This window comes from Periplaneta americana, chromosome 13 (assembly GCF_040183065.1).
Source record: "Periplaneta americana isolate PAMFEO1 chromosome 13, P.americana_PAMFEO1_priV1, whole genome shotgun sequence".
Lineage (NCBI taxonomy): Eukaryota > Metazoa > Arthropoda > Insecta > Blattodea > Blattidae > Periplaneta > Periplaneta americana.
This window is the reverse complement of record NC_091129.1, coordinates 40,919,539-40,931,569: the sequence shown is the minus strand read 5'-3', so window position 1 is coordinate 40,931,569 and position 12,031 is coordinate 40,919,539. Positions and strand designations below refer to the sequence as shown.

The window sequence follows — 12,031 nt, the reverse complement described above, 5'->3', positions numbered from 1 at the left end:
GATGCTAGGTAACCTCAGCAGTTGAAAAAGCATCGTAAAATAACCCACTAAAAGAAGTATCCAACCGTATCAGTTCAAACAAGAGAAATGCGATTTTGATAATATGTTGTTGTTGTTTTCTAATGCCAGGAGTTTGACAATAAAGTCATTTGACCTCTTGCACTCCAATATTTTTCAAAGATATTATCATGGCCAGCCACTGAAGCACAGATTTTGAGGTGTTGCGAATCCATTTCTTGGTTTGAGTTGCACAATGGGCAGTTAGGGGACTGATATATTCCAATTCTATGCAGGTGACTTTGATAATATAATTATAGTGATAATGAAGTGGAAACGTTAATAACTGTTGGGAGGGCACGTGGAAAGGATTGATGTAAATATGTCCATTGCATTGAAATGCCAACAGATATAGGGTTCCCAGACATCCTGTAAAATATGGGATCATCCCATTGTTTGCTATTGCGTCCTGTTTCCTGAGAAAAGTCTTCGGGACAGCTTTCTGCCCCGTATTTTAGAGTTCCAAACTGAGAAAAAACGGAAAAGTTACAATGTCGCATTTCATCATTGCAGATGACTGTAGATGGTCTGTTATGAAACAATATTATTGTGAGTTATTAATTTCTCAAGGCGAGTGATGGCAACACCAAACGTTTAGATGAAGTCTGGGTGGATGTTTTTAAAAGTACTGAAGGAGAACTCTCAAATTTGAAGAGAGGGGAGTTCATTATGTGTATCCCTGGAATGAATGCGTGTGCCAAAAGATTATTTTCTTGCATGAATGCTCTATGGACTGATGAGAAAAATAAATTGTTTGTAAAAAAAGTAAAATTAATGCTTGTTGTAAAATCATTCTTCAGTGAGGACTGTGTTGCTTTTCATGACATGATTCTTCAAAATAAACAATTGTTAAGTGAAATTCATTCTTTAGAGAAGTATTACAAGGCCAAGGCTGATTGATTTATAAGAATATTGTCACATGAGTAACTTAGTGTATTTTGTAACTATTTCTGTAATAACTTAGTAAAACCAATTTGAAAGCAACTTACATAAGGAAGAGATAATTTGTAGAAACAAAAGCCGCCCTAAATAAGGGCGGCCTACTAATCAATTCATAAAGAATAATAAGTAAACAAAACAATTTTGTGACACTTGGAAAGAAAAAGAAAAAACATTAAGATAAGAAAACGTAGGAAATCATTTACAATAAAAATTTTGTTGGATACAAATGATTACTAATTATAGCTAAGGATGATTTTAACACGTGAGATCCTATGGCATCAATCGTTGCATCAGAAATTTTATATTGTTTAAGTTGATTTGAAGTTTCCCGTGGGATCGTGCCACGGGCACCAAACATGAGCCCAAAAACTGTCCAATGTGTAATGTGATATTGTGCTCCAAGATGCTGACAACAAGGCTCATATATGACTTGTTTTTCACGACACACACCTTGTGGCTGTTGCTCATGCATCTCAAAACGGATTGTGGGATCAAGAATGACACCCTTATCCTTCTGCCGATCAATTATGATGATATCAGCCCGTCTAGTAGAGCCATCTGAAGAGACGCAACCAACCTCCTCATAAACCTCATAGGAAGCATTCTGACAGATTGAAGCTGCGATGAGAGAACGAACCGTATTATGTCTTTTGATTCGGAGCAATTCTCCATGACGGCAGAAACCCAAGACGTGAGGAAGTGTTTCTTGCTCGTCGCATCTTCTGCAACGGGTTGAGTCAAGAGTTCTACCAGGGAGAGTACGTACAGGTATTGTATTACAGTTCATCTTAATGGCTTGCGTCCACTGACTGCTCGAAAGTCCCTTTTTGGTTGAGATCCACGAATTGCCTTTCTTCCAGTGAGAATAGAAAACAACTCCCAAACCTTTACTTTTCACTTTGCTCCATTGATGAAAAGAATCTTCACGCAATGCTTTTCTTAGTTTTTGAGAAGAAATACGTTCAGAGCAATCGAAGGTAATTGGTAATTGTTTGATGCAATGTTCAATTTCGTTTGGAAGATTTCGAGTGGCTGCTACATGAGGGTTGTCAATGTGTAAAAGTCTTTGACAAATATTTAAGTGCTGAAGGTAAGCTTCCCACTGGGCTTTAAATACTCCTAAACCTCGCAATCTTCTTGGTGCATACAACATAGCATCTGGGGTGTCAGTAAAAATGTTAATTATTTCCTTAACAGCGCTGTGAATTAATTTGTCAATATCAGATAGAAATTTCACTTTAAGATCTTTTAAAGGAGCACATTGGAAGGGGTAAACCAACTGAGGCCAGATATATTGATTTAATATATTTATCTTTTGGTCAGGCATGAGTAAGGGTCAAGTGACCAGCTGATTAAGATTTTTTGTCAGTTTTTCAATTAGTTGCGCCGCATTAAATTTTATTTCATCATTAAAAGTAATGCCAAGATATCTTATAACTTCATCCGATTTGATGCAAGATATTTCTTGTCCATCGATCAAGGTGAGGGAATCAGAGCAGAGACATCCTTTACGTAGGTGTATAACATCACTTTTATGCGGGTTTACTTCAAGACCAATTCTAGCTAAGGAATTCATAGTCAGCGATGTTGAATATTGAGCGGCAGATTTATTTTTACACAATAATACTAGATCATCCGCAAATGCAAGAATGGAATGATTATTTAATTGAGGTGATATATTGTATCCATATTCTCCAGAGATATTACTTTCGCTTAATTCCTTCATCACGAAGTCAATGGCAACATTGAAGCTCCCTAACAATTTTGTTTACTATTTGTTTACTTACTCTTAGTTAGTTGGTAAAGTGTTTGTGTAGTAAACTTCGCTACATACACAGTTTGAAAGATTGGTATATTTGGTGGATGTGCATATTAAACTTACTTAGTGATAATTGATAAGTGTCCCGTATTTTTTTTCCAATATGTCTGGGAACCCTAAACAGATGAGTGTGTTGTGTAGAAATGTAAAATGTGAGAACTGTAAAAACTGATACCTAAGGGTGTGTTACTGAAAACTCTTCCTTTAAAAAGCTTAGTATTTTGGATAATGATGTTCTAAATTTGACCTGCCATAATTTGAGCGCAAAAGACAAAAACAATAGTAAAAGGCATTTACTTTCACCAAGTAACCCTATAAATAAAACTTGGTATTATGTAAGTTACAAGTTGTGTAAATTCATGAACAGTTATTGGATACAAAAATCGAGTTGTCATACCATCTTTTGTATAGGATTGCCAACCATCCAGAATTTTTCCAGATTGTCGAAAAAAATTAAATTGTTTTTTTAGGACTCTTAATGTCTGGAATTTTGTTCATTGCAGTATTATATTCTGAATTTTCATATTGATATATATATATATATATATATATATATATATATATATTTTTTTTTTTTTTCACATTCAGTGTCCTTACTGAATATATTGCATGTTAATACAGAACTGGACTTTGAAAATGGTGCTGCATTGTACCAAGAATATTGCCTATTGAAAGAGATGATGCCGATACTGAAAGATCTACCAACTCAAGAACGCAGGGACACTATTTTGAAGACATGTAGTGAGCCAAATTTGGTATGCAGTTTTTGATATATAGGTAGAAAGACAGTCTGAGATAAGTGAAAGGTTAGGTTTGATTTGGTTAGGTTTTTGGTATGAATTGTGTGTTTGGTTTTTGGTATTGATATATAGGCCTAGATAGTCTTCGTAAGGTCTGAGAACAGTTGGAGGTTAGGTTTGGTTTGGTCAGGTTTTTGGTAGAGATGTATTGTGTTGGTAATATCCTGCTTTAAACAAGAGCAGATGGATTCTTTTTTGGAATGGGATATTGTGAAATTGTGTTGATACTGTATTGTTCTACGAACCCATCAGTGCCTGACAAGATTACAGAGTCAGTGTTAGCCTATAAATGCTCTCAAGCAGTAAGCAATCAGTTTCAGTTTGCTGAACAATCTCTCACAGTTGACAATGGAAACTGAAATAGGTAGCATTATTTGTGTTGTAATTCATAAAGTGGGGAAACATCATGTTCATGAAATCGAGAATCCTTCAGACCTGAAATTTTCGCAGTGTGAGTCGAAAGCAGCATTCTGCAATCCATTCTGCGTTCTGTTACGCATCAGTATCACAGCTGTAGTTTTCGTCCGAATTTCTGCACTTGTTTTTTAAGGTGCTACTGGTATTGTCAACACCATAACATAGTGTATTGACTGATATCTAGAAGGAACCCGATTTGATTCGGCTTCTTGCAGCACAGAGAACCTTTTGTCCATTTCCATGTGAAGGCAGTTGAGTGATTCCTTCATGACTTTCTCCATGTTTTGTCTAGCGGTTAATGTGATGTATTTCCAGCTCTCGCCAGGCATAATTTTCTTTCGTCTTTGACATCTCTCAACCTCAACATACCCATATCACTTTTTACAGGGAGCAGTTGACTAAGTTCCTCTTTCGACATGAAAGTTATCTCTGAGACCTTTCGTATCCAGGGTGGCATCGTGCAATTTCCTGCAGCCTCTTTTGAGCTCGATCAATTGAAATAAGTACTTTGTTCCAACAAAATTCTGTAGGAAAAACAAAAAACATGGAGGCTCATGTGTATTTGTAAAACAAGTATAGAAGCAATACCATTTAGCCTACATTATTTGATAATGTTGAACATTTTGAAACTAGCATGGTGGAATTCTCAAGTTTGAAACGAATTATAATCTGTATATATAGGACTCCCAGCAGTAATATCAGATCCTTATTGATAAATTGGATTTAATAATTCATACTTTGCGAAATAGAAACAAAAATATTATAATCGTGGGTGATATAAATGTAGATTTTTTAAAATTATAATAATAATAATAATATTACTTGGAAATTACAACTAGTATTAAACACATATGACTTAGAGGCAATAGTAAATGTCCCAACAAGAATAGGAAGCAGCAGTCAGTCAGCAGTTGGTCAAATAATACTAAACAAGGATTTGTGGAACTACAGTTCTAATGTAATAACAACTGGGTTCTATGATCATGAAGCTCAAATCTTGCAGTTACATCTAGAAGATAGGAATAAAAATAACTATAATAGTTCTGCTGTATACAAGAAAGTAAGATCCTTTAAGGAAGAAAATATTCAGTATCTAAATCATCTACTTGAGAAAGAATCTTGTAACTCCATATTCGAACAAACTTCAGTAAACCTTGCTTATGACGAATTCTTTAAAACATTCAATTATTATTATGAGACAGCTTTGCTTGAAATTAATATCAAATTTACAGACAATACAAAAAACTGGGTCACTACAGGGATAAGGGAATCTGGAAAGAGACTAAGATTTCTTAACAAAATATTAAAAGGGGGGAATGTCTCAAAAACGTTTAAAGATTATTATTATCATTACAAGAAAATTTATAATAAAGTAATAAGTCAAGCCAAAAAACTGCACAATGATAAATTTATAAATTCAGCTGGGAAGAAGTCAAAAGCTATGTGGAAAGTTATTGAAGATGAACTCGGACAAAATAGTAATGATATAAAAAATATCAAACTAAAATGTGATGTGGAGAACTATGTGACACCAATAAAACAGCAAACATATTTAACGATTATGTAGGTATTGCAGAAACTGTTCTGGATAACAGCACACAGATTAAAAACAATAATATAACAAAACACAAGGATAATTGTAATAGCATATGTCTAAATTCTACTAATGAAACAGAAATTATGGAAATTATTAAACGACTTGGGAGTAAAAGATCAGCTGGCATCGATGGGATTCCAGATTTTCTTATCAAAAGATGTTTCCTAAATATAGTTACTCGTATAACTGCCATTGTAAATCTTTCACTGTCAATAAGCCAGTTCCCAGATAAGCTTAGTTTAAAGATGGCAAAAGTGAAACCCTTATATAAAAAAGGACCACAGATGGAAGTTCGAAATTATAGACCAATCTCCTTACTCCCTGTTTTTTCTAAGATAATTGAAAAGGTTATGCACAAGAGGCTTGTATCATTTTTAACCCAACATAATATAATTATTGAAAACCAACATGGATTTTGTAAGGGTAAATCAACTAATACGGCAACTATAAACTTTTTAAAAAGAGTATATGAATCTATTGACAAGAAAGAAATAGGAATAGGATTATTTTTAGACCTCTCAAAAGCATTTGACCTAGTGGATCACACTATTTTGTTGGAAAAATTAAAAGCTATTGGAATTAGAGGCTTGGCACACAGTTGGTTTACTTCTTACCTGGAAAACCGTGAACAAAGGACAGAGATCACTTGTAAAGAAAATGGTAAAATAATAAATTATCTGTCTAAGAAAAAATGTATAGGTATGGTGTTTCACAGGGCTCAATTCTCGGACCATTTCTATTTTTGATATATATAAACGATTTAGAGTCATACATCAGCCATGGAGAACCAACTTTCTTTGCAGATGATACCAGTATCTTTTTATCAGGAAAAGATGTCAATACCATGCATTTTCTTACAGAAAAGACTAGTGGAATGGTTTGAGAGAAACACACTGGTAATCAATAAGTCGAAAACCATAGCCATTTCTTTTCATCATTCACAAAACAATTATTCTGAGTGGCCAGTCATAGAACATCAAAATGAAACAATTCAATATTCTTACAGTACAAAATTTCTTGGTATATAGCTAGATGAACATTTAAAATGGTCTGTACACCTTCAGGAACTAGGGAAGAAATTAAGTAAAATTTGCTTTGCCTTGCGATTACTAATAAGAGCATCATCTATTGAATCTGCTCGCACATTGCACTTCGCATGCTTTCACTCTATCCTAACGTATGGTATAATCTTTTGGGGTAATTCACCTACTGCAATCCAAATATTTAAACTACAAAAGAGAGCTATTAGAGCCATAGTTCAAGTATCTCAAACTACTAGCTGCAGGCCAGTCTTAAAAAAAATACATACCTTGTCATTACCCTGTATTTATATTTATCAAACTTTAAATTTTATCAAATGTAATTTGTATAGCTTTCTCAAAAATTCAGACACACACCAGCACAATACAAGAAATAAAGATAATATTTTTACTGAAAGTTTTAACACAACTCTATATAAAAAGTTTCATTCATGCTGGTCTTCGTATGTATAATGACGTACAAAATTATCTTAAAGAAATATCTGCACATCAAAAATTTAAGAAAGCTCTTTACAAAATTTTAATCAAAAACTGCTTTTACAGTATGAACGAATTTATTGAAAATTGACATAACTGAATAGAAAAGAATGCCTTACTTAAATTCCTCTTTTCCAGATCCTGACTTCGAGAAGGATGTCTTCTCATGAAGGACACATTGGTCGAAATTGACTCTAGACTGCTAAATGAAATGTGGTTTGTCTTGTAAAGTGTTATACCTGTTCTTGTGGTTGTTATTTGTTAATGTTGAAATTGTTTATAATTAATGTTGAAATTATTTATAATTAATGTTGAAATTTCGTATGTTGTATTTTAAGTCTATTGTAGCATAGTAATTATGTGTCACTTTTGACATGTCCCATATCATGTATGTGATCAGTTGGCTGCAGTAAATGAATATGTATATGAATATTAAAACTGATTACTGCTTGATATGAAGTTCAGACACATGATGTGTAAGATAAATAGCAAAAGCCTAAGACAGTGCTTTACAAAACCACTTTTAGGAATGGTCCTGCTTTTTGTGCCTAAAAACCTGGTCATCCTACAAGAAGCTTGTGTACAGTATAGGTAGCTGTCACGCATCACTCCTTGTTCTCATCACCTGAAGTATCTCTCCGATGTACTTGCTGATGGGTCTTACAGCTTCTTCTCTTGCACGCCACATACACATAATTTAGTCTCTAAACACACACCTTCATCTCAAACAGCAGAAATAATTAAAATGCTTTCTCAATTAATATCACTCAATAAAAGAATTGTATTCCAATGGATACCATCCCATTGTGGAATCCTGGGAAACGAGAATGTGGATGCTTTAGTAAAGAAGGGCAGCACTGCTACTTACAGACCTGTTACTAAATCTACGTTTTCCTCTGTGAAAAGATTTATTAAATCTACATACTTAGACTTTAACAAACAAAATTTGATAACACAATCTCAAGGGAAAAAATGGAACTCTCTGCATCAAAATCCACAGTTAATTCCTGATTTACCACGCAAATCGTCTGTAGCTGCATTTAGATTGGCAACAGGCCATGATTGTTCGGCCAAACATCTGCATAGAATTTGAATATATCAGTCCCCTAACTGCCCATTGTGCAACTCAAACCAAGAAATGGATTCGGAACACCTCAAAATCTGTGCTTCAGTGGCTGGCCATGATAATATCTTTGAAAAATATTGGAGTGCAAGAGGTCATATGACTTTATTGTCAAATACCTGGTATTAGAAAACAACAACAACATAATTTTTGACTCCAACTTTCAAACCACAGGAATAACAAATTACAGTTTTTCTCAGTGCTGTGTTTCTAGCAAGTAGACGTAGAAGATTTCGATTATTCTGAAAAATGTCGTCATCAATAGATCTGTTTTGCTACATGTATACCCACCAAATTTAGTGAGTGATTGCTACAATTTACAAACATTGCCGAGTTACCTCCTTAATTCTTTGACAAACACCACTTCTATGTCCAGCATTTTTGTAGCAGTGGGATCAATAATCTCATAATTATATCCATTTCATCCACTTATAGCTTGCTTCAACCAAGCTCTCGTCATCCTTCTGATTTATTTCAATGAAGCCAAGGAAATACTCTCCAACAAATAGACTACTGTTTTTTTTTTTTCTCAAAATCAATTTCCATGTAGCCTATCTCAGACAATTGCTCTCGATATGCTTGATCAGGACTCGAGTAAAACATTGACTTGACTTCTTGTATGCTTCTTAGTAACCTCTGCCGAACGTTGATTGCCATTAGGTGGATGAATTCATTCTGAACCCTTGGTGAAAGCTAAGATGTTGATTCAGGATGTTTTTCTTTTTGAACTAGTTGTTGTTTCATGACAGAATCAAAGAGGTCAGGAAATTACTCATTAAAAAGCCATCAGGCATCTGAAATGCTTTGCAGAGGTAAGTTTTGTGTGTGCTATAGGGGATTTTACGCAATGGACTCTCCTCAAGATTTCACGCCACTTTTTCAAAGTACTTGAACAAAATTGGAGTTATTTCTTCATCATTTTGTCCATTGTGCAGTCTTCAGGAAGAAATGGGTCAGAATCATTTTCAATTTTTCAAATATGCTCAGTCCTTTCCTCTAAACCCACTTTGTGTGGAAAATATTGGAGAAGAAGAGAGTTAATCAATGGCTTCACTGCTAAAATTAACAACAACACATTTCTGCGGAAAATTCATTAAAGTAGTGGAGAGGAATTCAAAATCAGTACCATTACTGCTACAAAAGCTATTACAATTGAAGGGTTTTTTTGAAAAAAAAAATCATAGTCCAAAAAAATACAAATTTCAGATATTAAGCATATGGCGAGTGTATTGTAGCGCCATCTACAGAATTAGCCTAGTTGTTAGGGGGAGAAAAACACCGTAAGCCTATGTTGTAAGAGTGGAAATTTTCACTGGTTTTCATAAAACAACCATAGTCCAAAGAATTTTTTTTTTTTGTGAAAACAGTCATTGTCCAGCCAGGACGATTGTAGCATTTACAAACATCCCTTGTGGTCACTGATTGAGAAGAAACTGCCTTCTGAAGGATGCACTGAAAGGAATTGTGAACGGGAGAAAAGTTCTGGGCAGAAGAAGATATTACATGATAGACATTAAGATATATGGATCATATGCGGAGACTAAGAGGAAGGCAGAAAATAGAAAAGACTAGAAAAGCTGGGTTTGCAGTGAAAGACCTGCCCCTGGGCAGAACACTATGAATGAATGAATCACCTTGAAATATGCATTCAATTTTAAACTGTAGTAGATTCGCTGCAAAAACCACCTCAGAGAAAAATACTTTGGCACGTGAATTGTTGTATTAGTTATGGTCGTTATGGAGTACTGTATTGTATTGTATTTATCAACATTCCATGTATTCGTACATTGCTTCGCAGCTAGAATATGGAACAAGTCAAAAAGCTTAACAGTACTATAAAGTCTTAATTCACAGTTACAGTCTAGTGGAAATATATACAGAAGAGGTTTACAATATAGTGTACTAGTACAACACAAAGTTTTAGTATCAATTTCATGAAGCGTTGTTGAATGTCATGAATTCACCTACAGAATAGAAGGCATGAGAAATTAGGTAGTTCTTTAATTTGGCCCTATATAATCTTATGTTTTGAGTTTCATTTTTATATCGATAGGGAGGCTATTAAAAATTTTTATACATCTTGATTATTTTAAAAAATTTTACTGCCATATAACACATTCCTTTTTGAAAGCACAATAGACTTGCCGATGGAGTATGAAAGTCATCTTTAGGTGCAGAAGTAATGCCATGGAAGAAATGTAAGCAAGTAAAGAAACAGGAATAAAGAAATAGAAGATTAAAGGGGAGGCACACTTCAGCCACAACAGAGTATTTTTTCCTAAAACAACCATTGTCCACAGTTACCTATATTTACTCATGTATTTCTATGAGACAATTTACATTATAAAATATGTATTTCAGTTTTCCCAAGTTTTTATAACACCTTAAGAAGTGGCATGATGAATTTTAACAAGACCTTGAAGTGTCAGCAATACTCCTGCCAGATAGTTTCTTGTTTCTCCTGAAAATGTATGTTTTTGGACTCTTGTTGTTTAGTCAACTGTCCAAGGACAGGTCTGAACCTCACTAGTGATACCAAGAAGGCACTATTTATGAGGCAAGTAAGCCAGGAGATAATGGGGTAGGGTGACCAGTTTCTTTCCCCTCCATTGCATACATCACTGACTAGCTACATATTACACTAGTCAGACTTCAGATGTATACAAACAATTGTTCTTCCTCTGACGCATATCAAGTGAGATGTACTGTCTGACAATAGATGTACATATCAGCCAGAACCTCAACCAGGACTATGGTTGTTTTTTGAAAAAAAAACTTTTCAATTAATCATTACTTTTTTTTTATCTTTTCACCTGCATTAGACCTATTTGTTACGTATTTGTGTTTGAGCAGTGTCATTTCTTTGTATTGGAAAAAAAAAATGTCCTCAGGTGCAGTTACATGTTGGATATTTGAATACCAAGTCACAATTCTTATAAGACATAATTGGAATACATAATTTTTGTAGCATTTTGATTCAATTAGAATCTTTAAACTTCATGATTACTGGTTCACAAGATTAACATTTTTTTTCCTTGCATCCTTAATTTAACTTTTTTTTTCTTTGCATCCTTAATTTTAAGTCTAAACTAAAATGCTGTTCAATTTGGACCATCCCTATACAAGCATTATAATTCTTAGCTATACATACAGATACTGAATAAAACTTTCTGGAGTTACGTAATTTTTCATAATTAGCAGCATTCACTGATAGGCTTATATTATGCATAATGTGAACTTGTCATTCCAGTTTGAATGCCTGTGCCACTGCAATAAAAATCATAGTGAAGTCGGGCAAGCAAACTTCAGAAGTTTGAAGATTTGTGTACAATAGCAACATACAGTTTCAGAGGAGAGCATTAGCCATATTGCCATAACCACCAAGACAGCAGATGGTCAGTGTGCGTACAGGTAACTTTATGAATCATGATAATGTCACATGTTATTATTTGTTAATGGCATGAATGATTGACATACTTGTATAATTTTTTTCTCATAGTTTTCGATATAGAAGAGGATAGATCATATTATTCACAAGTGCATAGTTACCGCATTATTGTTACCTGATTTATATAAAAGAGAAAGGAATTAGACAGTCTGGAAGTTTTAGTACAGTGAAACCACTACAAGGCGGAAGTGCCATGGTCCTAATTTTTGTTGTTGTTGTGAACATGTTTTCGTATTATTCAGATATGAAGTTAAAATGAAATATTTTGTCACATAATTGAAAAACAAAATGACATGCCACAAACTGCAATA

At 34.2% G+C, this 12,031-nt stretch overlaps 1 protein-coding gene across 8 annotated transcripts in view; it reads left to right on the top strand.

The window, feature by feature from the left end:
• LOC138711818 (conserved oligomeric Golgi complex subunit 4-like) overlaps nucleotides 1-12,031 on the top strand; it is a 93,253-nt gene that overhangs the window by 4,262 nt on the left and 76,960 nt on the right. For 5 of the 8 annotated variants that reach the window (XR_011335478.1, XM_069843070.1, XM_069843075.1 and 2 more), the window contains exon 2: nucleotides 11,523-11,683. Coding sequence is in view for 6 of the 8 variants with exons in the window: in XM_069843070.1 (XP_069699171.1) it covers nucleotides 11,665-11,683 (19 nt within the window). In the remaining 2 variants the exon portion in view is untranslated. Of the gene's footprint in view, nucleotides 1-1,628; nucleotides 1,768-3,441; nucleotides 3,574-7,287; nucleotides 7,366-11,522; nucleotides 11,684-12,031 lie in introns of those variants that run through there. The other 3 variants (XM_069843072.1, XM_069843071.1, XR_011335479.1) reach the window with 3 other exon arrangements.